This window comes from Castanea sativa, chromosome 4, assembly GCF_040712315.1.
Source record: "Castanea sativa cultivar Marrone di Chiusa Pesio chromosome 4, ASM4071231v1".
Lineage (NCBI taxonomy): Eukaryota > Viridiplantae > Streptophyta > Magnoliopsida > Fagales > Fagaceae > Castanea > Castanea sativa.
In genome coordinates this window covers 34,528,375-34,555,474 of record NC_134016.1, presented here as the reverse complement: position 1 = coordinate 34,555,474, position 27,100 = coordinate 34,528,375, and the positions used below count along the sequence as shown (strand labels likewise).

At 37.6% G+C, this 27,100-nt stretch overlaps 3 protein-coding genes across 4 annotated transcripts; 1 reads left to right on the top strand and 2 right to left on the bottom strand.

Annotated features, from left to right (window-relative positions):
• Positions 1 to 868: 868 nt before the first annotated feature.
• LOC142632135 (uncharacterized) lies at positions 869 to 6,890 on the top strand. 2 transcript variants are annotated; one of them, XM_075806551.1, is made up of 3 exons: positions 869 to 2,490; positions 3,443 to 3,861; positions 5,971 to 6,890. In XM_075806551.1, the coding sequence occupies exons 1-3, from the start codon at positions 1,611 to 1,613 to the stop codon at positions 6,769 to 6,771; spliced, it is 2,100 nt and encodes a 699-aa protein (XP_075662666.1). In that variant the 5' UTR covers positions 869 to 1,610; the 3' UTR covers positions 6,772 to 6,890. The 2 variants fall into 2 exon arrangements, with proteins under 2 accessions (XP_075662666.1, XP_075662665.1); XM_075806550.1 differs by having other exon boundaries at positions 3,434 to 3,861.
• A 6,928-nt stretch (positions 6,891 to 13,818) lies between these two features.
• On the bottom strand, positions 13,819 to 15,577 carry LOC142630429 (tyrosine--tRNA ligase, chloroplastic/mitochondrial). The gene has a single exon (XM_075804427.1). It carries the CDS (start codon positions 15,497 to 15,499, stop codon positions 13,961 to 13,963), a length of 1,539 nt encoding a protein of 512 aa, XP_075660542.1. The 5' UTR covers positions 15,500 to 15,577; the 3' UTR covers positions 13,819 to 13,960.
• A 4,302-nt stretch (positions 15,578 to 19,879) lies between these two features.
• LOC142630567 (uncharacterized) lies at positions 19,880 to 24,384 on the bottom strand. Its single transcript, XM_075804576.1, has 5 exons — positions 24,246 to 24,384; positions 22,904 to 23,057; positions 22,757 to 22,825; positions 21,329 to 21,435; positions 19,880 to 20,678 (listed from the first exon to the last, which is right to left on the bottom strand). The coding sequence occupies exons 2-5, from the start codon at positions 23,046 to 23,048 to the stop codon at positions 20,055 to 20,057; spliced, it is 945 nt and encodes a 314-aa protein (XP_075660691.1). The 5' UTR covers positions 23,049 to 23,057; positions 24,246 to 24,384; the 3' UTR covers positions 19,880 to 20,054.
• Between the last annotated feature and the right edge of the window lie 2,716 nt (positions 24,385 to 27,100).

Genomic DNA, 27,100 nt, shown 5'->3' with positions numbered 1-27,100 from the left:
TAAAAACAAGTATTAAATACCTTAACTTGTAATCTTAAAGCACTCCTTAACAAAAAACAAATTATTATAATCTTTTATAATTAAAAAAAAAACAAAAATCAAATTAAAAGCATAACATCATAAGGGAGAGAATACAATAATTGTCTTGTCATCCTTTCTCATCAATGTGAGCCTCCCCACAAATAATTCATGTTTGGATAATTCTTCATTTTTTAGCCCATGTGAATTATATAAATAAATCATGTGCAAAATAGGTTTTTTTATTTATTAATTTTAATGTATAAATAGGCTTTACATAATCATTGAAAGACAACGTAATACTTTTTTGATTATAATAAACCAAACAATTATTAGAAAATATCTTTTCAATTTTTTTTATCAAAATATATTTTTAATTACATGTAAAAACATGACAAATTGATAATTTAGGTGATTAACAGACCAATTTGGCAATGTCTTTTTATTTTGCAATATCTATTAAATTTGGATTTTTTTTTTTAGATAAAATCTGAAAAAATTTTAACTTGTTTAGTGTGGATGGAAAATGTTTTACTACACTTTTTTTTTTGCCGATTTGGCTTCCCTTTCTTAATATAGTTTACAGTTTTCTTCTTAAAAAAAAGAAAAAGATTTGAATGTATAGACTGTAGAGTGACATTTTTTTTTTCTTTTTTACAATATGATGTAAAATATAAAGAAGAAAAAGCCATTTTTTTTATTTCAACAAAAAATTCCTGATAAACAGAAACTGTAAAATGCTGTATTTATTAATTTATTTTCAATTATCAAAAACAAAATTATAGTCAGAGCTTTGTAGCTGTATCTGTGTGTGAAGATAACGGAGCTACGGGTCTTATTCTTTGGAGGAATCCAATCAGCAAAGATTCTAAAACATCATCGTCCTATTCGGCCATTCCTAGAAAGTTAGCTTCTGTTAGATTTTGCTTCACACAACTCCCAGGATTCTTAAAAAGTAAGCTTTTTTTTTTTTCTAATTTATCTCGAATGTCAGAAACAAAGCACTGAGCCTTGTTCTCTTTTAGACCCAGTTCATCAGCTTCTTCTTCAATGTTGTGTTGGTATTTGGCCAAATGGGTTCATTTCATTGATGGGTTTTGGAGCAAAGAGGCTGTTCTTAAAAGGGTATAGCTTGGATTTATTTTGGTACCCTTTACTTTCTTTTGGGATTGTTGCTGTTCTATGATATGTGAAGGAGTTTTATGAGGAAATGGGGGGTTCATTCTTTGATGGGTTTGCAAGCTCTTAGGTTGCTCTTAATTGGGTAGAGTTTAGGTTCTTGATTTGTGCTCACAAATGGGCCTTATATTTAGGGTGTCGTTGTTTGTGAAATTGAAGTTTATAAATTGATGGTCTTGGTTGGAATTTTGATATCTGTTCACAGAAAGGTTCCTTACATTTTGTTGTTGTAGTTGTTGTCATGGTTGTTATTTGATTGCTTATGCATTCTGGGGTTTAAGATATTTATTTCTGCAATTGGATTCATGGAAATTTCTGTATTTGGGCTTTTTATGCTGAGAATTAAAACAAAGAGAAAATTTTCTGTTGTGGAATTTGGGTAGTGTATTTACTGTGGAAGGGAGAGAGGGGAAATGGATTTCTGGGTGGTTGCAGTTGCTGCTGGTGCTGGATATTTAGCTAAGAATTGGCAAAATATTTCAAAAAGGAACAGGTTTAGCTTACCTGAATTGTCATCTGGGGATTCCAATTGTGGGAAACCCGACTCCCCAGGTCATTCCTTCCAACGATTGGCACAAAGACAGAAACTAGCAGATGATGTTTCTACTGATAGTAAAAGGGTTTCTAATGGGAGACTTTCAGATAGGTACCAAGTGGATAGTATTTCAGCAGTAGAAGTGGCTTCCACTAGTGGGTTTGATGGTGAAAAGCTGGGGAGCACAGGAGAATTTGAAGATCGCAATTTACTTTATGTATCCAGCTTACCACCAGGATGCTCAACAAATGAAAATGTTTTAGAGCATGAGGCTGGAAATAGGCTAAGTGGTGATATCATTGATGACTATGAATATTTACCTAGCCCTTTGGGTTCTTTTCATGGTCCTTCAAGGAATAGAAGCTCTCTTCGAACTAAATTTTCAAATAGGCAATTTATCAAACCCGTATCTTCCTTGGAAAGTTGTCTTATGGCTCAGCTATACAAGGTACACGCTGAAATGGAAGACTATGTATTTAGTTTCCTTCCATCGGCATCTACACCAACTACGAGGCCATTATTTGTTTCCGATGGAAGCCGAATACTCAACAGAGCATATGGTCATTCTTTCAGTGCACAAATTGGATTTAAGGAGAACAAGGGGCATAACGAAGCCTACTTGGAAAAGAATGAAAATGTGTACGGCATTCCTCCACTAGAGTTCACCAAGAAGATGAAAAAGACAAGAAAGGGGCAGAGTGGAAGATTGAGTAGCTCAATTAAACTGGTGAATGGAAAACGCATCCATTCACAAGATGGTATGGTTTTCATTTCCTTGATTTTTCTTTATAGCTTATTCACTAAATGCTATTTCTTTGAATGACTTCTACCAATGCTAAGATTTTTCTCAGGCCTAGAAGGAGAAAAAAAGAAAAAGGAATTGATCCTTCTCTCTGTCTCCCCCCCCCCCCCCCCCTCTTTTACTGGTTTAATGTTACTCTTCTAGAATCTTGGATTTAAACATCCAACCCCCCTTAATTCTTTTCCCAAATTCCAATTTAACTAAAGTCAATAATTCTTAAATCCTTTCACAACAAAGCGCAACCAAAAATCTTTATTGGGGTGTTGGAATTGAAGATTCTACATCAGATGTGAAGACAGCAATCTTTCCTGTGCTTCCCTTCCATTAAAAGTTCCCATGAGAAACTGACTGTAGAATTTAGAGAGACCACTGTGTATGCAAACACGATGTCATTGCTCCATTTGTTTCAAGGATTTGACAAACTTATGATTAATATTGGATACCGGTAGATTTCATCTGCATTTAGTGGTGCACTTTGTGTGCTGATGGAGCAAGCTTGTGGTATTATTCCTTTTAAAATTATGTAGCCTTTACTGTTACAAAGCTCTTGGAAAAATATCTGATGGAAATCTCTATGCTAGAAAAGAAGTATATTGAGACTCCAATGAATTAGGTTGATGGTAAATGTTAAAGATATTGGGTTTATGGTAATGTAATGGCTCAAGAGCCCCGAGATATTGGGCTTTATCCCGTGGATTTAGGCAGTTGGCTGAACCACGCAATCCCTTGTGTTATTCTCTCTTTCTTGCTTCCACTTCTCTATATTATTTTATTCTTGTTTTTAACAGAAATCACAAAAGTTAATTGTGTCCAATACTCTTTTTATTTATGACTTTAGTTGTATTTCTATGATGGTAATGAAATTCATGTCATTTCCCTAACACTTTCACACTCATCAGGGTCACCAGATAGTATGATTCTCTTCTGTCTTGGGATTTCTATTGGCATAATAGCTTCTATCTTGACATATAAAAGAGAAGTAGACAATCTGAAAGAGGTGTTGAAGCAGACTGAGAACTTGGTTCAAGATCTGCAAGAAGAACTAGAGATGAAAGATTCAATGACTGTGAAAGAACTGGCTAATGATAACTACGAATCTCAGGATACATGTGATAACTCCTGTGACAGGGCTCTAAATGTTTTTTCCCCTGAAATGCATTTAGATGGTTCAACAAAATATCATGATAAAAAATCATATGATCAGAAGGCAGAGGAGAGTTCAGAAACTATGAGTAAAATTGAAGCAGAGCTTGAAGCAGAACTTGAGAGGTTGGGGCTAAACATCAGTGCATGTAGTTTGGACAGAAGATTGTCTGATATTGTTGAGGTAAGCCCATCTCTTTATCTTTGAATTCTTAGTAAAAGGTTGATAACATAGCCTCACCATTCAACGGTGCTCTACCATTGACATTAGTCTAGGTGTTTAGCTGTATCATTCATTATTTTTTCTTGTTTAAAGAAATCAAATAATGTGAAGATATTTTATCTATTCTATTAAAAGACAAATGCCATAGAACTCTGCCTATGATGTTATATAATTCTTCATTCTGTCAATTTAAATCTGAGTTCTTTATTATTATTATTATTATAAGAAATATAATTTCATTGAAAAAAGAAAACTATACAGAAAACCAAAGCACACAGGCAGTTTACTGGGGAACTAGAAAAAACAGCTAAAAATGTAAAGCAAAGAAAGAGCAACTATCTAACAAATCTGTCAAAGAATTAAAAGTAAAAACACCCGAAGCATTTGTCCACTCTAGCAAAGTTTGGAGAAAAAACTTCATATCATGAGTTGATCACTCACATACTTCAAAAGTACGGGCATTCCTCTCCCACCAAATAGCCCACATAATGCAAGGAGGAATCATACTCCAAATCACCAAGGACTTATGTCTGCTACATTTATACGACCAGCTTGCAAGAAGATCCACAACATGGCATGGCATAACCTAATGAACCCCAAATAAATAAAATACCATATTCCACAACTCTCTAGCTACATGACAATGTAACAATAAATGATCAATGGACTCCCCATCCTTCTTGCACATGCAACTCCAATCCAACACAACTACTACGTCTTTCCTCAAATTATCTGTATAATTGAAAACCCCACTGGCAGAAGGTTTCCAGCATAATTGATCCATTCCATTCCCTCTCACCAAGGCAGAATAAATCAAATCCAAAAAGTTGACCACCAACTCTAATTCCCAGTCTTGTACTGGACGAACAAAATTAACATTCCAATGGAGACCATCCCCTGAGGAAGATAAAAGCTCTACAACAGAAGATTCCTTATTACTGGCAATTCCGAATAATTCTGGAAAGACATCTTTTAAAGGAGTCCCCCCACACCTAAGTTCTTTATTTGAACTAAATGTACAACAATGTTAATGAAATACCCGTCCTACTTTCTATCTTTTGAGTTTAATATACCATATTCAATTTTAAGTATTTTGATTGATCCCCTCATTGGTAGGGTATCTAGGAATTTCTGGTTTTCTGAAAAATGCCCTTACCAGGTTAGTTGAGGATTAAAACTTTCCAGATTACTTAAAGCCGATCTAATGGAATTCAAGTATTTCCTTTGTCCCATATTGTTTGTCCATAACTCAATTTTGGGAAGTTCCAAAATATTGTTCACTTTGAAAAGTCAATGGACAATTTTTATGACTTTCCTAACTTACCCTTTATTTAATTTGAAGTCGATACCCTTTTTTATTTTGCTTTACCTGAGTTTAAATTGAAGAGGGTAGTTTTGAAAGCTGGTAGCTTTTTATTTCAAGAATACTGCATTAAATAATGTCACATTAGATCTGTTCAAGATTTATTTTCCATTGTATATGTGTGTGTGTGTGTGTGTGTGTGTGTATTTGGTTAAAGTTTATTTTAAAAGAATCAAACGACAACACTAGGGTACAGGACAGGATAGTCAAATCCCCCTTTTCCATGGGTTCAACCCTAGAGTGCCCCCCTCCCCCTTTGCCTCCTATAAAGAGGATAAAAGTACTCACATTGTTCTTTCATCCACTCTCTGGATAGTCGCATTTGCCACTGTCAATTGTCCAAAACATTAAAGTGGGTCATTCAGTCAGGTAGTCGTAGTTATTTGACTTATTCTGTTACTCAAGCGCTCCATCAACATGGCAGCATATAAATAGTGCTTGAGCCCCAGACTAGTGTCAATAACATAGGTATCAAGTTTTATTATAATTATGGTCATGTTGTTGATTCCAGCCTTTCAACAACACATTTTTATCACAGAAGGTAGCAGCCATGTTTAGGTGGGTTCATACTTAGATAACATTAATCAATGTCATGGATATTCCTCTAAATCACTTTTTTCTCTGTAAATTTACTCTCTTTTTTTCCAGGAGGCAAACTTGTTGAATTGTTTGCTTCGAAGTGCTAATAGAGCTTGATATATGTGCAGCTTGACCCAGACTTTGTAGCAGATTTTACTCAAGGTGAGTTGAGAGAAGACATGATCCATGGGCAAGCTGCTGCACAACCTAAGTCAAATCAAGATGCAAGGGACACCTCCACCCCGCACTCTGGAACCTATGCTGTTTCACCCAGAGAGCTCAGCTTGCGTCTGCATGAGGTTATCCAATCTAGACTTGAAGATCGTGTGCAGGAGCTTGAGACAGCCCTTCAACACAGCCAGAGAAAGTTAAAACTCAAGGAATCAGGGCATAAGAATTCTTGGAAGGAGTTCTCAAGCAATGAATGCAGATATTCCTCTACCCAAGAATGTTCAATTGCTAATGAATGTAATCCTATGGCCCAGCCTCTGGTTATGAATCTCTCAGAGGAAGCTCTAGATGCATACAATGAGGCTTATATAGAGTTGATGAAGATAGATGATTCAGAAGACCAGGATTTATCATTAGTAGCCCATGAAAATAAGCATCAAGAGGGCTTCAATCCATCAGATCAACATGCATTTAGGGGTCAAAGTGGTGGGATAGGTGGTTCAATACCACATCTTGCAATTGATGATGATACATTATCTATGGAATTCTTTTCTAGTAAGACGAAAGCATTTGGAGGTCACACATCCGAGGTTAAGGAATTTAATGATGTCTGTGAAAGTGAAGATGAAAGTAGTGACTGTGATGATGAAATTGAGAAGCAGTTGATCAAGCAGATTGTGGAGAAAACCAAGAAAGGTTCTCCTGTAGTTCTAAATGCACAAAGAGTGTTGTTTTCAATGGATGAAACTGAGCATTGAATTGAAACAAAAATTAATTTTTGCAGTGAATAGGGTATATAAGAGAATATTCATTCAATACTACATTTTTTATTTTTATAAGGATTATTTCATAATTTATTTTTGTCCAGTTATTTCCTCGTTTTGCTTGAGTATATGTTTGAATTTAATTACATGCTCCATCAACCATCCAACAATCCAAGTTGTTCCATTCCAGCCATCAAACTTACTTTTTATTCTCTGTTTTTTTATCAAATACTGGTAGCCCCTTTGGATGGGATATTTGCAGGGTAACAAAGTGAGGGGAAAATATATGATGAGTTAACATACGCTGAAAAGGAAACTGGAAACTAGCATCTCGAGTTTTGAAAACTCGAGATCGATGACGGAACTCAAGTTTGAAAGCCTCGATTTCCACTGCTGCCGTGTACCAATTTAGCCACATAGATCTCGAGTCTATAAGACTCGAGTTCCATAGAAGAAGAAGATGAATCTAAAGAACACGATGAAGATGATTTTGAAGAAATTTGAAGACGAAGACGAAGATGAAGAGAAGAACCCACAGAAGATCTGAAGAAAGAACGAAGAGACGTGGGGTGGGCGATCTAACTGGAGAAGAACGCTAGGTGGAGCAACGAAAAAGAACACCAGCGATGCTGGGCGATTTGGCTGAAGAAGAACGCTGGGTGGAGTGACCAGCGACGAAGAACACAAACAGACTCAAGGAAGAAGAAGGGAAATCATTTGGTGGAACTCGAGTCTTAAAAACTCGAGTTCCACGTGGATTTTATTTCCACATCACCTCCCACCGCTTACAAATCAAGACTTAGAAACTCGAGTTTAGACACTCGAGATGCTAGTTTTCTACATTGTTTTAAAACGTGACAACTAACTAAATGGTTTGATATTTAAGGTTGTTTAAAAAAAAATTCCCCCTTTGGATATCCAAGGTTTGAAGCGATTGTGTGCCCCGGGTTTTGTGGTGCTAGTGTATATCTATGAAATAAAAACGTGAGATGGAAAGGCCAAGAGTGTGTCTGCGAGTATCTTGTTGATTTTGAGAGCTTTTGCTTGTATCTGTGAGCTTAGTTTGGCTTATTGCTAAACAAACCTGAGTTTCAGAAATGCGAAAATTGTAGTTAAAGCTTCCAGTAGCAAAATATGAGGCTAGTCTTGTTGGTCAATTTTTGGTTAAGCCTCCTTTTTTTTGTCTGCTATGGAGTTCATTTGGTTCTGTGCAGACTTACTGTGTAAATAGACTTTATTTGTTCATATTTGAGGATATTGGTATCCATGATGTTGTCCTGGATAAAAAAGGTCTAGTACATCTTTAATCAGCTGTTATTCCTCATAAACTGGCTTCCAGGAATGCAAAGCTCCAACATGTCTCTTTCTAAGATCCTTCGTACATTTACCTGTAGAATATTGGGATCCATCTTTCTTGAGCTACATTGCAAGTGATATGGGCAGACCATCATATACAAATGAAGATAGTGAGGATCAGAAGCGTATTGGATATGCCAGAGTTTTTGTTAAAGTTTTTTTTTTTTTTTTTATAAACGTTTTTGTTAAAGTTGATATTGATTCTGAGATGACTATGAATATGGTGGTGGAAGTTTCTGGAACTGGAAGTCAACCTTGAATACTCGTGGGTTGCCGTCAAATGTTCTCGCTGCAAGGCTTTTGGCCATCCTTCAAATCTTTGTCAAAAAAAGAGAGAGGAAGTTTTGGGTTTTCAAGGGAAGTACGGCTAATGGGATGAAGGTGAATTTGTGGGGTGAATCATATTCGAAAGATATGCCTAACAAAAGCCATAAGGCAGTGCAAAATAGTATTCCTGTGAACGCAAGTAGTAATAGAGGTGGTGTAGTGCAGAGTAATTCATTTGCAGCTTTGGTATCAGAAAAACCAAGCAATGGCGAAGGTAGGGAAAACATGGAAGAGAAGTGGTGGCCTCTCACTATTACCATTCAGTAGATTTTAGAATTTGCCTTTCCAAATAAAGGCAAAGGTGATAAGGGTAAGTCAAAGGTTGGTGAGATTAATGAGGATTTTTTTTAGATAAGTAGATTAATGAGAATTTAAAGAGGGGTTTTATCCCTTCTCTTTCCTCTTGATATGAAGATCCCAGTCTGGAATACTAGGGGTCACAATGATCCCTAAAGTAAAAGGAGGTGAGAAATTTATCCACTCTTTACCTAGTTAAAACTAGGGTAAAGGAGTAAATTGCTTGTAGAATCCTATAGTTCATTGCTGAAAGGTGGTAATACTTAGAAAACTATCATAGTCATTCATCTGATTTTATCTAGGTGTGCTGGGACAGCAATGAGGTGTGTTAGGCAGGTCTCTCAATCAGCCCAATGTATTTATAGCGAAATCAGTCATGGAAATCTAAAGTGGTTTTGTTCCTTCAATTACACATCAAATATGCAGTTTCTGGTCCTGAGGCTATGAAGAAGGTGGCCGAGGACTTTTATTAACACTTACTTGATGATTCTTCTGGCAATCTCAGCAGATATGGTGTTTATTTAATCTCCCAGATTCTTTCTACTCAAATTACTGAAAGTCAGAAAGTTGCAATGCAAGAAGATGGTGTCTGAATTAGAAATTCAGCAAACAATTTTCAATATGAATGGAGATGAAGGTTCATGGTCCAGGTGGCTTCAAAGCTCAATTCTTCTAAAAGGCTTGAATGAGGATATTGTCAAAGCCATCCAATCTTTTTTCAGGTCAGGTAAATTGCTTGGTGAGGTTAATGCAATAATTATTTCTTTGGTTCCTAAGGTCCCTAACCCATCTAAAATTGGTGGCTTTCAGCCGATCTCCTGTTGCAATATAGTTTATACGTCTATCACCACTATTTTGGCCAATAGATTGAGACATTGCTTGAAATAGTGAAAAGTTATCACAAGTCTAAAGTCAGCCTAGATGCATTTTGAAAATGATATTCTGAAGGCTTATGTTTCTGTTGGATGCGATTTCATTCTCAAATCCTTATGCTGTTGGGTGTACCATAAATTTTTTTATTTGTTGGGTTAAAGAGTGCATAACCTCCCCCAAAATTCCAGTAGCCTTCAATGGTAGTTGGGTGTGCTATTTCAAAGGGAGTAGAAGGCTTTTACAAGATGAACCTTTGTCCCTTTATATTTTTGTTATACCTATGTAAGTATTTTCCAAGCTCCTTTAACAGGAGTTGTGTATGATGCAGCTAGTTCCTTAGACGCCAAAGCTTCTAGCGTGTTGAGGGATGGTGAGTGGGTTTAAAACCCTACCAGATAGGAGGACCTGGACATTATTCAATTAATTCAAAGTAAACTCAGCTTGGTGCAGCTGGAGAACAGTCAGAACACTGACAAGCCTATTTGGATAACTTCTAAATCTGGTGTCTACTCTTGTACAGCAATTGGGAGTAAGTATAAGAGCCAAATCTCCTATGGTCAAGTGGTGGAAATTTATGTGGTTCCCTAAAGCTATTCCTAAGCATGCATTTATAGATTGGTTGGTAATTCATAATAGATTGTCAACTAAAAGCAGAGTGTTGAAACGGGACATCAATGTTGATCTTAAATGTGCCATATGTAGTCATAAGGTGGAGAGCCATGAGCACCTGTTTTTTTAGTGTTCTTTCTCAAGGAGAACTTGGAAAACTATCATGAGTTGGTGCCTAATAAATCACCCTAAAATCTGTTGGGATGAAGTTGTTTGGGCCTTTGGGATGGTAATCAGTTGAGAGACAAGAGTATAGAATCTAAACTGTGCAGGCAGGCTTTATGGTCTGTCATCTACCATGTCTGCACAGGAATCCTCTAATTCACAAAGGGTAAAATCAGCTCTGAGGAAGTTATTGTGAGTCTCATTCGATGGGAGGTCAGAAGTAGAATTGAATCTAATGGAATCTTTTGGAATTCAGTCCACAATTGAATAGAGTCCTCTGTTGGGGTGTGTTGGATTCAAATCTTCCCAAACCTGCTTTAAAGAGTAAAAAAATTCAGTCTCCAGGATTTGACAAAAAGATACTCCCAGAAAAAACAACCAATAATACTGCCTAAATTTTTAAGTACCAACATCTCCTACCATACTCAGAGTTCAACTGACAAAGTTAAACTTTTAACTATTTATCAAAAAAGTTAAACTTTTAACTGCAGTTTCCAGGACATGGTTCACAGAAATTCTCTGAAGCAATATATGCTTTAAGAACAAGAAAGTAAGATAAATGGTTCTAAATAATCCCATACATGGTAGATTTGAATTATCCACCATTCTCCCATCCTCTCTCCCCTTCCAGGAGGTATCTCATGGAGTGGCTCAATGAGACCATCCTCTCATGGTATGTGGGACCCACAGATGTGTAAGTCCCACATGCTGTGAGAGAGCGACTTCATGAAACCGCTCCATAATATAATTTTCCCTCCCTTGGGACCAAAAATTATTTAAAACAGACTAAATATTCCACCATTTGAATTTCATAAAAGCAAGTCTAAGTTTCAATCTTATAGGCACTGCTGTTTGTGCACAGCAAACTAACTTCAAAGATCATACTAAAAACGCCTACAAAAGAAACATTAATATCCAGTTTACAACAGTAAATGTCAACTAATATCATGTTTAGAAATAACTTAAATTGCTAAGATTCTTGTAGTTCAACTAGCATCACATGATGGAAAAAAAATAATAATAATAAAACAAAATAAAATAAAAATCCCTCAAATCTAGTGCATGGACAAGAAAAGAGGGCTAAAGAAAACAAAACAATTATTGGGAGTTCGTAAACTCAAGGAACTCCTCTACATCAAAATGTGTAAAATGCATAAAACTATCCCACCCTCTCTGAATGTATTTCCATAGGCCCACTCCATATATGACCCCATTACTTCCTTTGAACACCAAGTGCCTAACCCGTATTTCACATGCACGACCCAACACCATAAGGCCTCTTCCTCAGACCCATAGCGCCACAACCACTTGCCCGATAACATTTTGTTAAAAGACAAAAACACTTAATACCCAAACCTCCTTGACGAATAGGAATACAGGAAGACTCCCATCCTACTAGATGAGACTTAAAATCCTCCCCCAATCCACGCCAAAGGAAATCTCTTTGGAGTTTCTCCATTCTTTTTGCCACACCCACTGGAAGAGAGAACAAAGACATAAAATAAGTAGGGAGGCTAGATAAAGTACTCTTGATGAGAGTGAGACGACCCCTTTTAGTTTTAGATAGATACAATTTCTTCCAACCAGCCAAATCTTATTTGCACACGATCCAAAATGGGATCCCAAATAGATGCCTCTTTAAATGTTGCACCAAGATGTAGCCCCAAATATTTCATCGGTAGAGTGGATACACAGCATCCAAGATCACCCACCAACGCCTCAACATTCTGAACCTCCTTTACTGGCACAATTTCAAAGTTACCAAAATTTATCCTCATCCCAGACACTGCCTCAAAGCAAATAAGAATGCACCTTAGATTTCGAATATATAGAATTGGCCTCACACAGAGATGTAAATATCTCATATAAAAGAATAACAATTGATTAAAAGAAGTAGCAAGGTAATACATAAACTAATAACAATGCAAAGTGTGCTTAAATATAAGATACCTTCAGGAGTGCATCTCAGCCAAAACTAAGCAAGCCCACATGATTTGCTTTCACTGCACCATTGTTGTACACTAACAAAGTAGGAAGATTACGATCAAGGTAGTTAGGAATGCAATTTGTCGATATTTTCTTAACAAATTTTGTTGCTGGTTATTTTGTTGTCAACTCTTCCAAACATCACATTAGCCGTGTACATTCTGGGATTCTATCAGAAACTTCCAACAAACATCACCACAATCCTCATCAAGAAAAATTAGTTTAATATTAAGATCTCTCATAAAGTACCCTTCATTGTAGAGGGTCAAAACAACCCAAACATCAGATCAAGCTTGCGAAACCTCTCACATGAAACCTAATCCTGTAATTGGAATCACCGATCCAAACTTTGAAACCTTAGCTACTTCCAGCATCTTGGCCAATCTCTTTTTCCTAATTAGCAAACACCATTCAATATATTTGAAAGACTAGTTGCTAACCCATGCGATGCACAAAAAAGTTTGTTAAACCATTTTCATATATTCATGGGAAAGTTCAAATATTTTTTTTTTTTGATAGATAAGAAAAGTTCAAATATTTATTTAAACTAACATAGGTTAGCAAATTTGTGGATCAAGGCGTTTTGCAATTATGAACTATTTGCAATTATGATACCTCATAGTACTAGCTAACTAATTTGTAAAGTTGTAACAAATAATCAATGATCCCAAGTTGGCAAGATTGAAGATTAATGTGAGGAAATCATATCCAAAAAGCTTTTAGTAAATGAAAATATAAAATCATCAAAATCCCAGATAAGAACAACCATTTAATGAAACTAAAAATTATACAAAAAACACATGAGTAGTTCAAAAGTCTCAAGTCTCAGCTATGAGTTGTACAGCCTATTTCGATAACAAAACACAAAACAAGGAAAACCAAAATCCATAATATATTAAGACAAATGATAACTTCTACACTATCATTGTTGAAAAATGTAAAAATCATTAACTCGCCTTTATGAGGTTGAGTTACTTTCTACTTAGAACAAATTGATTGATGTCTTCTATTGCCTCAGATTAAAAAAAAAAGAAGATATAAAACTAGAGAGAGAGAGTAGTCACTACCATTGTTTCAATATTTGAGAACTTAACAGGAGAACAGCTTGTTAGAAGGCACGCTTAAGACTACTCATAGGAGAAACAAGCTAAGCTTGAGCAGCCTACTTCTGGGAGTAGTCGATTCAATTACAGGTTCTACTTCACATAACCAAGAGGATATCTCTTGAATACTCCACAACTACCAGTTTTTTGACAAGGTAAACAAAAATTGGAAAGTAAATTGAGCCAGCAAGAAAGGACATCCCACCACAGCATTGTTTCATATGTTGCAAAACTTTGAGATTATGAAATCGGAAATTTTTCAAGTATAATATAAAGACAAGGTATTCAAAAATTACATAGATAATCTATAATAAAAAGAATCAGATTGGTCCCGAGTCAATCATTTCAAGATTATAACTTCATAGTCTTTCCACATAACATGAAATCCAAAATTTTGTTATGCATACAAGGAATTCATTCACTAATTTAATTTAAATCAAATATATTTGAATTATAGCAATGAAGAATCAAGATATCCGTACGAGCACCTTGTTCTTTTTTCCTGCAGACAAAAGAACAACTTTCCCATCGACAATATCCTCAGCTTCAATCCTCTTATCCTCACCATCCACTCTACTGTTATTCAAATACAAACCCCCCTGCTTCAACAACCGCCTTGCAGCCGATTTGCTCTCAAACAAACCAGCAGAAACCGAGAGCTCAACGAGCTGAACATTCACCACCTGATCATACTTCAAAGAACAAGACGGCACATCCTCTGCAATCCCCTCAATGGTCTCCCAATCCAGCTTCGTCTCCGCCCCGGGCCTCAATGCCTTTGTAGCCTTTATAGCCTCCATCAACCCTTCCTCCCCGTGCACGAATCGCGTAACTTCCTCCGCAAGTCTCCTCTGTGCCGTGTTGGGCACGTAACCTACTCTCCCCATCTCCCTCTCCAACTCCCCAATCTCCTCCATCTCCAAAAAAGTCAGCATTTTCAAAAACCTCACTACGTCCGAGTCCGGCACCGAGAAGAAGTACTGATAAAACTTGTACGGCGAGAGCATCGCCGGCGATAACCAAATCGCGCCGTCCTCCGATTTCCCAAACTTCGTTCCATCGCTCTTCAACAAGAGAGGAAATGTCAATCCGTACGCTCCTTTCTCGACTTGCAAAACCTTCCGAATCAATTCGGTTCCGGCGGTGATATTCCCCCACTGATCGCTACCGCCGATTTGAACCCTAACTCCCTCGTTCTTATACAAATGCAAGAAATCGTAGCCTTGCAATAGCTGGTACGTGAACTCGGTGTAACTCATTCCTTGCTCCGATTCCAACCGCTTTTTCACGCTCTCCTTCGCCATCATAGTCCCAACCCTAGCGTACTTCCCCACATCTTTCAAAAAATCCAAGAGCTTGACCTCCTTCCACCAATCGTAGTTGTTGAGGATGACGGAGTTTCCGGAGAGGATTGTGGCGATGGTGGACTGAATGCCGAGGGTGTTGCGACGGAGAGAGTCGAGGTCGAGGTCGGGACGCTCGAGGGACTTGCCGGAGGGGTCGCCGACGCGAGCGGTGGCGCCGCCGATGAGGGCGACGGGCTGGTGGCCGAGGCGGTGGAACCAGGAGAGGACGATGATGCCGAGGAGGTTGCCGAGGTGGAGGGATTCGGCGGTGGGGTCGAAACCGCAGTAAACTTTGAGAGGTGAGGATGAAACGACGGCGTCGTGGAGGTCAGGGCTGGTTAGGGACTCGATGAGGCCGCGTTGTTGGAGGATTTCGATGACGTTGTTGTTGTTGTTGTTGTTGTTGTTGTTGTTGTTGTTGTTGAGGCGAGAAGGAGGAGAGGATTGGGATTGGGATTGGGATTGTGATTGTGTGGAGGAGTGGTAGCAGCAATAGGTGTAGGTAGAGGTGGTGGTTTTGAAAGGGGAGAAGGGTAGTTTAGGGAAATTGTGCAAAGAAAAAGAAGAAGAAGAAGAAGAAGAAGAAGAGGTGAGGGAGGTTCTGAATGGGGAGAAGAGAAGGAGAGTTCTGGTGGTGGTGGTGGAGGCGGCGGCGGCCATTTCTTCGTAGAAATATAGTGGCTACTGCTTTCTGCTGCTGGTAGTTCACTGGTTCTTAATCCATGTTAATTTAAAATTAAAATTAAAAAATAAAATAAAATAAAGTTTTATGTGACATGTTGATTTTAATTTGGTAGAAAGATACGGCTATTTTTGCCATATATTCTATTTTTGCACCCAAAAAAAATTCAAATTTATTTATTTATGTAGCAACTTTTTGTAGCTTACACACTTTGGTTTCGCGTATAATATTATTCAACTTATCATTAGCTGTCTCATCTACTTCAACATCTCTTCTTTTCAATGGAAGCAAGCTCCCTGCCTTCTACCCTTCAAGAGGGATCAGACAAGGTGATCTCATATCACATTATTTGTTCATTTTATGCATGGAATTTCTTGAGGCTCAGACAACAAAGATGTGTGAGGAAAAAAGATGGGACATGATTAAAGCTTCTAGGAGGGGGCCTAGCTTTTCCCATATTTTCTTTGCAGATGATATAATGCTGTTTGCTAAAGCAAATGCTAAGAATTGTGAAGCCATTCTTGAAGTTTTTGATAGCTTTTGCAGTATGGCTGGGCAGAAGATTGACTATGAGAAATCTAGAGTGTTTTTCTCACCAAATGTCGCTGCTAGAAGGAAAAGAGATATATGTAGAAGGCTGGGAATTATGGCTACCAATAATCTTGGAAGAGTGAGTAGTGCTTTCAATTTTATTTTGGATAAGGTCCAAAGTAAGCTTGCTGGTTGGAAACAAAGCTTTTGTCAAGAGCAGGCAGACTTGTGCTTGTTAAATCTGCGGTAGCTCCTATTGCAGATTATTACATGCAATGTCATAGCATTCCTATTAAGGTTTGTGATTCTATTGATAAGATGACAAGGGACTTCATTTGGGGATCAACGGAGGAGAAGAGGAGGATGCACATGGTTAAATGGAGTACCATTACTTTGCCTAAAGAGCTTGGTGGATTGGGGTTATGTTCTATGAAGTATAGAAACCAAGCTATGCTAGCTAAGTTATGCTGGAGGCTTGCTCATGAGGAATGGATGCCATGGGCAAGAATGCTACAAGCTAAATATTTGTGTCCTAACAGGATGACTGAAAAGGGAAGGAAACTGCCTTGCTCTCTGATTTGGACAGCCTGCAAAAAGGGGGGGACCAATTTATGTGAAAGGTCTGAAATGGACAGTGAAGAGTGGTGATCTAGTTAATATGCGGATGGACTTTTGGCTTCCTAAAGGGAGGTTAAGAGAGCTCATGAAGGACCTCTTTCTAGGGGGGAGGCTGAACTTACAGTTAAGCAATGTTTTGATGAAAACAATTCTTGGATTCCATATAGCATCTCATTTGATCTTCCTGAAAGTATTCTAAATACTATTCTGGCCACTCCCTTCTCTTTTGACCCCCACTCAGTTGATGAGCTCATGTGGGCAATCTCAAAGAATGGTTTTTTTCCCCTAAAATCAGCCTATCTCATTGCTAGGGGATTAAACCCCTTGAACCTGAACACTATGTCATTTGATTGGGTTTGGAAGACTGAAACTCCTCCTAAGCTTCAGTTCTTCCTGTGGCTTTGTCTACATGGTAGTCTACCCACAGCTGAAGTTTTAGGTTCAAGGGGTTTAATTCTTGTTCCGGTGTGTAAGGTTTGTAACAGGGAGAATGAATCTATTGAGCACCTTTTCAAGGGCTGTGACTTTGCCCACAATTTTTGTCAGCAATTACAAGCTCCTATCAGCACTAGGAACTCATTTGGCCTCCCTTTTAAAGAATGGTTGGAATCTAATTGCAGGGACCCTTTGAATGCCACCGTGAAAGGCATACCTTGGAGGATTATCTTTCCTTTGGGGCTTTGGCAGCTATGGCTGCATAGAAATAATTTTGTTTTTACAACAGGAATTGTAGATAATCAGTGTTGGAAAAAATGTTTGAGGTATAGCACTGAATTTTTTGCTATTGGGCTGGAAGCTAGGAGTAAGCCGGCCAAAACTATCATTCCTGTGGGATGGGAGAAGCCACCGTGGGGCTGGTTGAAGCTAAACTCTGATGAATCAGCTATAAATAATCCCAGCAAGACAGGTGGAGGAGGCTTATTTCGTGATCAAGAAGGTAATTGGGTGAAGGGATATGCTAGAGGGATCGGGCACACCAACAGCTTCATGGCTTGGCTGAACTGTGGGCGTTAAGGGATGGATTAAAGCTAGCTAGGGAGATGGGTGTGAACAACCTTATTATTGAGCTAGACGCGTTGAGCATAGTTTTGCTTATAAACAATGAAGCTGAAAATATCATGATGGGACCTTTACTCTCTGATTGCAGGAGCCTCTTGAAGCAAATCCCAAACAAACGTGTGCTTCATATCTACCGTGAAGCTAATCAATGCGCGGATGCTTTGGCCAAGCTTGGAGCTCAGTCCGGCCCTCATTTTGTTGTTTTTTGTAACCCACCGCTTGTGGTGGAGAATTTGCTAACTGTTGATAAAGCTAGCATGGTTTGTAATAGACTTGTAAATTCTTAGTTAATATTATATCATGGGTTACCCAACAAAAAAAAAACTTTTTTAGCTTGAATTTATACTCTCAAACTCTTTTTTTTTTAAAATACTTCATATCTAAATGTCTGAATAAGTTCACAAGATAAGTCATCTTCATGTTTGGAATTTGAGTTTGATAAACTCTAATCTTGCTTGGAAAGTAAATTCAAGCTCTGAAAAATGAACTATATAACTAAATAAATTTAGACAAAGGCTTTTCAATGAAACCTTTTACAAAAAAAAAAGAATATTTAGCTGTCTAATTTTTTTGTAGTATTTTTAACTTGTAGTCAATTTAGTTTTTATTATTTTCAATTTGCAGAGATTCTAAGACCAAATCTAGAGCTTTAGCAATGAGAGTTCTAAAACTCCTAGGGCCTGTTTGTTATACCATTTAAAACTCACATTTTTATGTTTTAAACAACATTACATACATTTCCACACATTTTTTCACTCACACGTATTTCAAAAAATTACAAAAATCTCATCTTAAACTATTCTACCAAACAACCCTCTAATATCCTATTTTATCGCATTAAACCACAAAACCACAAAAGAGATGCATTACCCGGGTTTCCAACTGTAAAATTTTTTACAATCAAGCTCAGAAAAGACCCAAAATAGACAGGAAAAAGAAAAGAACCGTTTTATTTGATCAAAAGATTCGGAACTTTACGAGGTCACAAAATTTTCACGACACCCACAAACAGCTACAAAAAAAAAAAATTTCTTTTGAGAATCAAGACTTCAAACTTCCATTAAATTGAACTGAGATCATTACAAGCTAAAGCTTCAATGTCTGGTAGAACACCCTCCAATCATTACAAACTAAAGTGGTAGAATATCCTCCAACCAAACCAGCAAAGTAGAAGAGGCTAAAGCTATCCTTGCTAAGGCATGAGAAACCTCGTTTCCATGCCCTCCCACATGAGCGACAGAAAACGCTCTATATTTTTGGCCATCAATTTAGCTTCCTGCTGACAGATTCAAATTGGAGTCGTGAAGGATTTTAATTACGACTGCTGTGCTGCTGCTGCTGCTGCGTCTCCTATTTCCGTTTCGAAAATTCAAATTTAGAATGTGAATTCAATGGCCCTCCTAGCAGCTGACACCTCCACCATAGCTACAGAACCTGGCAAAGGAGCCCCATGACCTGACCAAGATGATTAGGAACACCACCTCTAAGCCCGCCTCATTAGCATCCGCAAAAGTTACACCGTCAAAATTTGTTTTGTTCGAGCCTTGTTTAGGTGGGTGGCGGGCAGTGGCACCTACGAGCACTGTTTTGATGTGGCTTGCTTGCACTAGGCATGGGTCTCACCTTGTTTCTCCGATTCGATAGTAAACGAGAAACAACAGTAAACAGTTCGATCTAATAGGCAAATAAGTTTAGTTTCAAAAGATTATCGGTACTTAAAAAATTATTACTACTTTTCTCCCCAACTACTAAATTCTAATACGCAAAAACCACAGCTATAGGAACTTTTTTTTTTTTTTTTGTCTTTGGTCCAAGAAAAAGCAAAAAAAAAAAATCATTAGTATCATTAAATACCCACATAGGGAATGTCTTCATCACATTAGAGATCAGTATATCACACATGGTAGCAGTGTAGCACCATTATCCAAGGATTTAAAGAAGAAAATGGTTAAATACACATTCAAACGTTAAAATTACAGTCACAATATATCAAAGGACAACCAAATCTAGTTTCAGGTTGAACCGCTGAACACTCTTGATACTGCATAATTTTGATCTTCTATGCACATTTATATACATGTAACACTTTCAGGTAGCAGAACACAAACACACACACGAGAGAGAGAGAGAGAGAGAGAGAGAGAGAGAGATTATTTTCTAACATTCTTTGATTCTCATCGGGAAAACACACTAGAAGAGTGCATCAAAGTTAAGTTTTCAGAGCCAAATCCAATATAAATATAAATAAATAGTTCAAGGAAAAAGAAGAAAAAACTACAACAAAGAAAGTCTACTAATAACAATGGTGAAAGCAGGTTCAACTTTTCAGGCCCTTTTGGCAAAATCACCAGTGTCATCGTCCTCATCCCTGAAGTTTCCTTCCAAAGAAGCATCTTTGTCAAAGTCTCCAGCTGCACCATCCACACTGCTGCCCTCATTGGTACCAAATTGATCAACACCACCAAAGCCCTGTCCAGTACTTCCTTCAAATCCACTACCAGCTATGCTACTGCCATCCCCAGAGGCAAAGTTACCACTACCGCCAGAAACATCAAAATTCCCACCAGTATTGCCATAGCCTCCACTGTTCCCACTGGCATAATTGCCACCACTGCTGTAACCAACACCACCTCCACTGTAGCCACTACCAGTGCCACCACCACCTCCTTGATAATTCCCACCCGAACCATATCCGCTACTACCAGTGCCATAGCCTCCACTGGCAGCACCATCATAAGAATTGTTACCATAGCCGCCGCCACTGCCGCCACTGCCGCCACTGCCACCGTATGCATTGTTACCATAGCCGCCACCACCACCACCGCCATAAGCATTGTTACCATAGCCGCCATCACCACCATAGCCACCACCACCATAGCCACCACCTCCATAGCTAGGACGAGCCCTATCAGTAGCATAATTCACCCTTACCCGACGACCATGGAGATCCTACGAGGTAATGTTACCGCAAAAAGGAAAGAGTCAATTAAAAAATTACCAGCAATAATCAATAGATTAAAAGAGGCCAAACCAATTTATAAAACACAGTTTGTAATTTACTTGGAAAGAGCAAAGGTAGAGTTCAGCAACATCATAATTCTTATAATTAATACACATTTCTAGGCCATGCATAAACGAGTTACTGTACACCTAGTATACTGACACCATTAAGACATCAGTTGCATTGCATGGATTACTTAGCTATGAAGTAATTCCAATATTTGCAAGTCAGGTTTTGTACTTTATTGGGTGTTTCAAAGATCCAGGTCCTCAAGTGTGAGACTTGACAATCCAATGACATTACCACTCATCATACAGGTTTTTGAATTCCAATTCCCATAACAAAAGTGAACATAGCAGTTGCAATGCTAAACCTAGCATGGAATGGAAGTTCACTGTTATCCTGCTTGTGAAAGGGGCATGTTAAGTTAAAGCTGTTAGGTGATATCAGTAGTGGAGGCAAGGATAGTCATTGAGGTAATTTTGGCAACAGTTTTAGAGTGAGAAGGTCATAAAAGTTCCAAATAACCAAGCTTTATCCGTCACAGCTTACAGACAAAGAGATTAACAAATGAAGAGCCACAAATCAGTAACATTACCTGTCCATCTAAGGCCTGGATAGCACTGGAGGCCTCCTCACTTGAAACATATGTAACAAAGCCAAATCCTCTGGATCTACCAGTCTCACGATCCATAATGATTCTTGCTACAATAAATGCCAACTTCAGTCAGCATGTATTTCCAGTACTTATGTTTCTACCAGATACAGGACATAGGCACAAAATATTACAGACAAAACATGGCAAATTTTGAAAAACTAGGACACAATACGGCATGAATATAGCAAAATTAAATGTTATATATATATATATATAGAACATATTTTGCGTTACATTTAGGCTTAAAAACAAATAACAAGCAGGAAAACCTTTATAAAGGTATCAGGATAATCATACTAATTTTTGGGGACCCCAAAGCTAGTAATATGGCTAATTAGGAATAACCACTCAAGCCTACAACAGTTCAGTATCAAAAGCCCAAGGATAATAAACCAACATCTGCTTCAGCCTCATAGACCCTCCACATGCTACCACAGTTCTCCCAAAGAACAAATAAAACAATAACAAGTGGCAAGGAGTACAAATTATTTTAAATCAAAACAAAACCACTCTATTAGCAGAATTGGCACGTTGCCTAATCAGGACCCATTATATAGGTGGCAAGAATATGAAGACTTGTGTCAAGGGAAAAATAGTAAAATGCCCAAACCCTACAATCTGCACTTCCTCTACTCTTTCTTCCTTTTCCATTGAAGACACAACACTACCACCTCCCACCACCAGCCATTGCCAATGCCTTTCATCCACATAAATCTTTAAAGGCATGATTATTACATTTTTCTTGGGCCTTGGTTTCAAGCCCTAATCGACTATGGTGGACAAGGAAGAGTGTTCTGTTTTTTGTCCTTTTGTTTTTCTTTTTGGAATTTAAGCCACAACTCTATTCATTGCTGTGATGAAAGACTCATATCAAGCTGTCCCTGGAGCATGTAATTTTGAAAGAATAGCTATTTAATTTCCGGACATATCTCATATAGTCATATATGCATGTAACCATGTTCATGGACATGCCAAAGAGTTTGACATATCTGTGACTCCTAAGTACCATGAACTGAATTCATAAAATATGAGGAATTTTAGCAGGAGGAAAAAGAGAAGACATCAATGCCACTTGCCCAAACCCATTAAAGTCAAAGGTACCCAAAAAACACACGCACCATTTTATTAAAAAAGAAAAAACAAAAACAAAAAACCTTAAAAAAAATATTTATGGAGTTCAAAAGAGTCAAAACACATTTTTGTTATGCACACTACCCATATCACTATACCACAACAAGGGAAGGCAAACTTAATCAATCACACAACATAACGTTTATAGAGATTAAGACAAATGCATTTGAGCATATACTTTTTCAAAAGTATACAAAGGAAGAGCCAACAATTAAACATGTGATAAATATAACACACCTTCAACAACTTCTCCATACTTAGCAAAAGCTTCCTTCAAACTTTGCTCATCTGTGCCATATGAAAGACCTGAAAAAAACAAGATAAGAAGTCTAACAACAAAGAAATAAATTCGTAATGCAACTAATAATTGCAATTTGGTGGCACCTCCAATAAAAAGTTTTGAGCTTGACATGGATGACATGCATCGTATGGCTTGAAAGAAAGACGGTTTTGAGGCACCAAATTCTGAGCTGATCTGCTTGCTCGCAGCCTGTCTAAGCAGATTTCCAACTTTACTTAAGAAAGCCATTGCAATAACCTACCAAAAAAAGGGCAGGATACTGCCGCCTCATTAAGATTCCCAAGCGAATACTAAAAAATAAAACAAAAATCACAACATGTCATTCTCAATATATACCTCATCAAGTCGTAATGATAAAATAAGAATCACAAAATAGATGGTGAGAACTGCACATGCTATCACAATAACAGCATGAACTGTTTACCCAAAAAAAAAAAATTTACTCCTTATCATTGAAATACAGAAAACACACAAAAGAAAGCCTAATTTTGGGTTTAAAACATAGAAAAAATCAAAAAGATGATAGAGACAACTGAGTGTTTCCAACAAACCACCCAATACTTACCAGCTCCCTGGTGATTTTTAACCATAGCAGAGAAAATGCACTTACAAAAGAGTCAATTAAGCCTGTTTGGTACATGTGTTTAAACACATGTTTTCAGTTTTCAAATAACATTACACATATTTCTAACCACTTTTTCACCCACCCGTATTTCAAAAAAGTACAAACAACATTTCCAAACAGCCAAAAAATCTAAAACAGACTCTTGTTAGTGTGGCAATCACAAATTAGCATGTACCCATATCCAAACAACACAAACTTCCAAACTGCAAATTCATACAAAAATCAAAGGCATATTCACGTTTGCAAGCATACCCATGTGATAAAAAAAATGTAAAAATCAATTTTGATAGTTGATCACGGTTGCATTAATCAGCACAAGTACTATTGTCCCTTCACTACTTAAGCCCACCTACTGTTTGGACACCTCAGAGTTCAGACAGGTTAAATACAAAACGCAGTAATCCCCAAAAAACAATTTCATTTCCATCCAAACTTGCACAAAAAATACACAGCACAAAGAAAAAATCAAAAATTTCAATTTCCCATCAACCAAACAGAGCTCTTAATTAATACATACATAAAACACACAAAGAGGCATATATCACATGAGCATATGAATCATCATGAACATCTAATAAGCCAAAAACACACAAACAAGCTGATCGATTTAGTGTAACACAAATCAAACCCTAAAAATGAGTGCAAACCCAAAAATTTTAAATTTTTTTTATAAAAAATAGAGAATCAGTAATAGAAACAGGAAATGAATGCGAAGGCAAGAGAAAACAAAAAATCGGAAGCAGAATCGAGAGCTATGAGGCTCTCTCTCTCTCTCTTTCTCACAGTGCTTAGAAGCGTACCTTGTTCTCTGCGTTTTTGGTAGTGACAGCGAGAGCAGAGAGACCCTAAAACCCTAAAAATAGATTTCGTGATTCGGGTGGAGGGTTTTATCTTATAAAGTGGAAATGAAATGAGGGGAGAGAGATTTAAGGGTGGATTGGAGAGATCTGGGCCGTATGATTTGGAGTTATTGGGTGTCAGCCGTTGGATGAGGGGTGTGACGGTGAAAGTGTGGGTATTTTTTGTTGGGGGGGTATGGGTTTTACGTGTGAGGTTTGGATTGGGTTGTGTTTTTGTGTTTGTGAAAGTTGAGGCACTATGATCATTTTTCTATATATAATAGTATTTTTCTTTTTTTTGATAAAAATCATTTTTCTTTATTGGCAATAAACAAATATCTTCAAGATGTGAAATTACCTCCCTGCTCTTTGAATTTGTTACTACTAAAAAAATAAAAACATACAAAACCCAAATGCAGTTTCCCTAAAAACAATAAATCCTAAAGGTTTTGAGTAAAACAATTAGGGAGAGGTTTTTGGGTTGTGTCGAATGTTACAAACTCATAGTTAAAACTCACTCTTGAAAATCGACTTGCAAGAGAAGGGTGTCCAAGAGCTTATAAATATATGATTAAACTTACACTTAACCAATGTGGAACACTAGGATCATAACATACCACCACGCTTCGCAGCCGACATCCATAACGGCTCACTCTAGCGACACTGACCCGTTGGTAAGCCTTTCTCTTTTTGGTGGCTCCACTCTACTATCAATAATTTTAATCCAGCCTCTAGGTCACCCTTCCAAGATCCACCACAAAGCCACAACTCATTTGTTCCCAAACTCATATGTTCCCATACTCAATGAGTTACACCCAATTAATCGGGGTGATGGTTGGCTCTGATACCAAATCTCAGTCTCCACAAAATGTAAATTGTCGCCACGCTTCTAAAAGAATTTTCTAGCAATGTTAGTGGCGGATTATGTTAGAGAGGGAGTTAAGTGCCACCAGATTTTGCCACATGAGAGATTTCAAAAAATCTAACCCACATTGCAAATCAAATCCACGAATCGAATCAAAACATCAAAACCCGTAGATAAAAAAAAAAATAAAAAAAATCAACCCCTAGCAAATCTTAGAATTGAGACTAGCCTTCCATCGACCATGAAAGCTCAGATTTATGTAAATACACAAGAGCTTATCTAAACCCCAAATTAAAATTACGGCTAGATAACTTTTACTCTAACTTATACTAAGTGCGGAACAAGAGTAAGAAGTGTAAACAACCGTTATCACTACCCTAAGCCATGTTCATCCATTATCAACAATATAAAGGAAAGCTTAAGAGTAGAGAAGAGAGATGCAAACACAAGTTAACACAAAGATGTGTTATCGAAGAGGAAAATGAAGAACTCGACGAAAAACCTCTTTGCGACCCTCCAAGTCGAAATCGATCCACTAGAGAATAAAGTTGGAGTACACGAATAACAGAAAACCCTCCAAGCCTAGTCTACCCCATGTACTTGAGCCCTCCAATCTCCTACTACCAACTAGCTTATCGGAACATTGTCTCCTCTAACTTTTCGGATCTCACAATTTAGCCCGATTGCATCCACCAATGAATGGCTCATTCCAATGCTTCCTAATAGTACCTAAATCTCACTTTACACTCAGAATGAGTGTGGTAAGTGTTTGGGCTATGAACCTCTCAAGAATATAGAGATGGAGAGGTAAGAGTTGAGGAAAACCATAAGGAAATGTGTAGATGATTGTGGGTATAACAATCTCTAACTCTCAAGTGTATTTTCTAGGGTTTTCTCTCTGAAAAGCACTTCTTACAATATGTGGGTAATGTGAGTATATATAGTGTGGGTAAAGACTTGGTAAAGCAAAAGTTCACTTTTTGCCAAACAGAATGTTTCGCGAGTCTTTCGCAGGTTGGCCTTACCCGCGAGACACTCGCGAAAACCTTTAAGCTGGCATGACTCTTCATCTTCCAGTCATGTGCTCTACACATGGCTCTTCGCACGTAAGCTTCTCGCGAGACACTCGCGAAAACTACTTGCTCATCCTTTGAAGCTTGAGTCTTCACACTCTCTCACACTCATCCCTTACAATTAAAAACCCTACATTCATACAGGGAAAAAAGATTGAAAAAATTACAATCAAATTTGGCACAGAATTAAAACCAACTCAAAATAGTTGTAAATTACAACTTTACAGACTATATTTTAGGATGAGGACTCGATGTTAATTAAATATTGAGATATGATGAAACTAGTTCTTACTGTGTCATCTATTAGCAATAGGGCTATTCATTTTAGTCTTTTGAATTCGGGTGAACATCAATTCTCTTTGAGGAGGGGGGTTATCTTCATGACATTGTTGTTAAAGTTAATGCATCATATCATGGTTCTGCCAAGTGAGTTATTGCACACTTCCGACCAAAGTATGGAGTTGTTGTTCTATCAAGATCATCTTTGACTAAAATCAGTGATCACATGACTCGCTTAGGCTTTGGAAGGCTGACAATAAAGAACACAAAAGATTTTGGAATTTATATTGATGTGGTGCTGGTCAAAATTACTTTGATACTTAAGTTAGCACTCATAAGGGTAATATTTTTTAATATCAAGTGTTTTGTGTGTATGTTTTTTCATACCTCGATGTGCATGAGGATTAGCATATGTATAGGACAATTTCCACTCATCCCACAATCTCAACCATTTTCCATGATTGTCATGGAACATGTTTGAACATAATATATGAGGTTGACATCTTGGGAATGTGCACTACCCCCTTGGCATTGTGCAATTGTGGTGTACTTCTAGTTGAGTTTAGCCCACATTTTGAAGTGTGAGCTTTTCATATTTA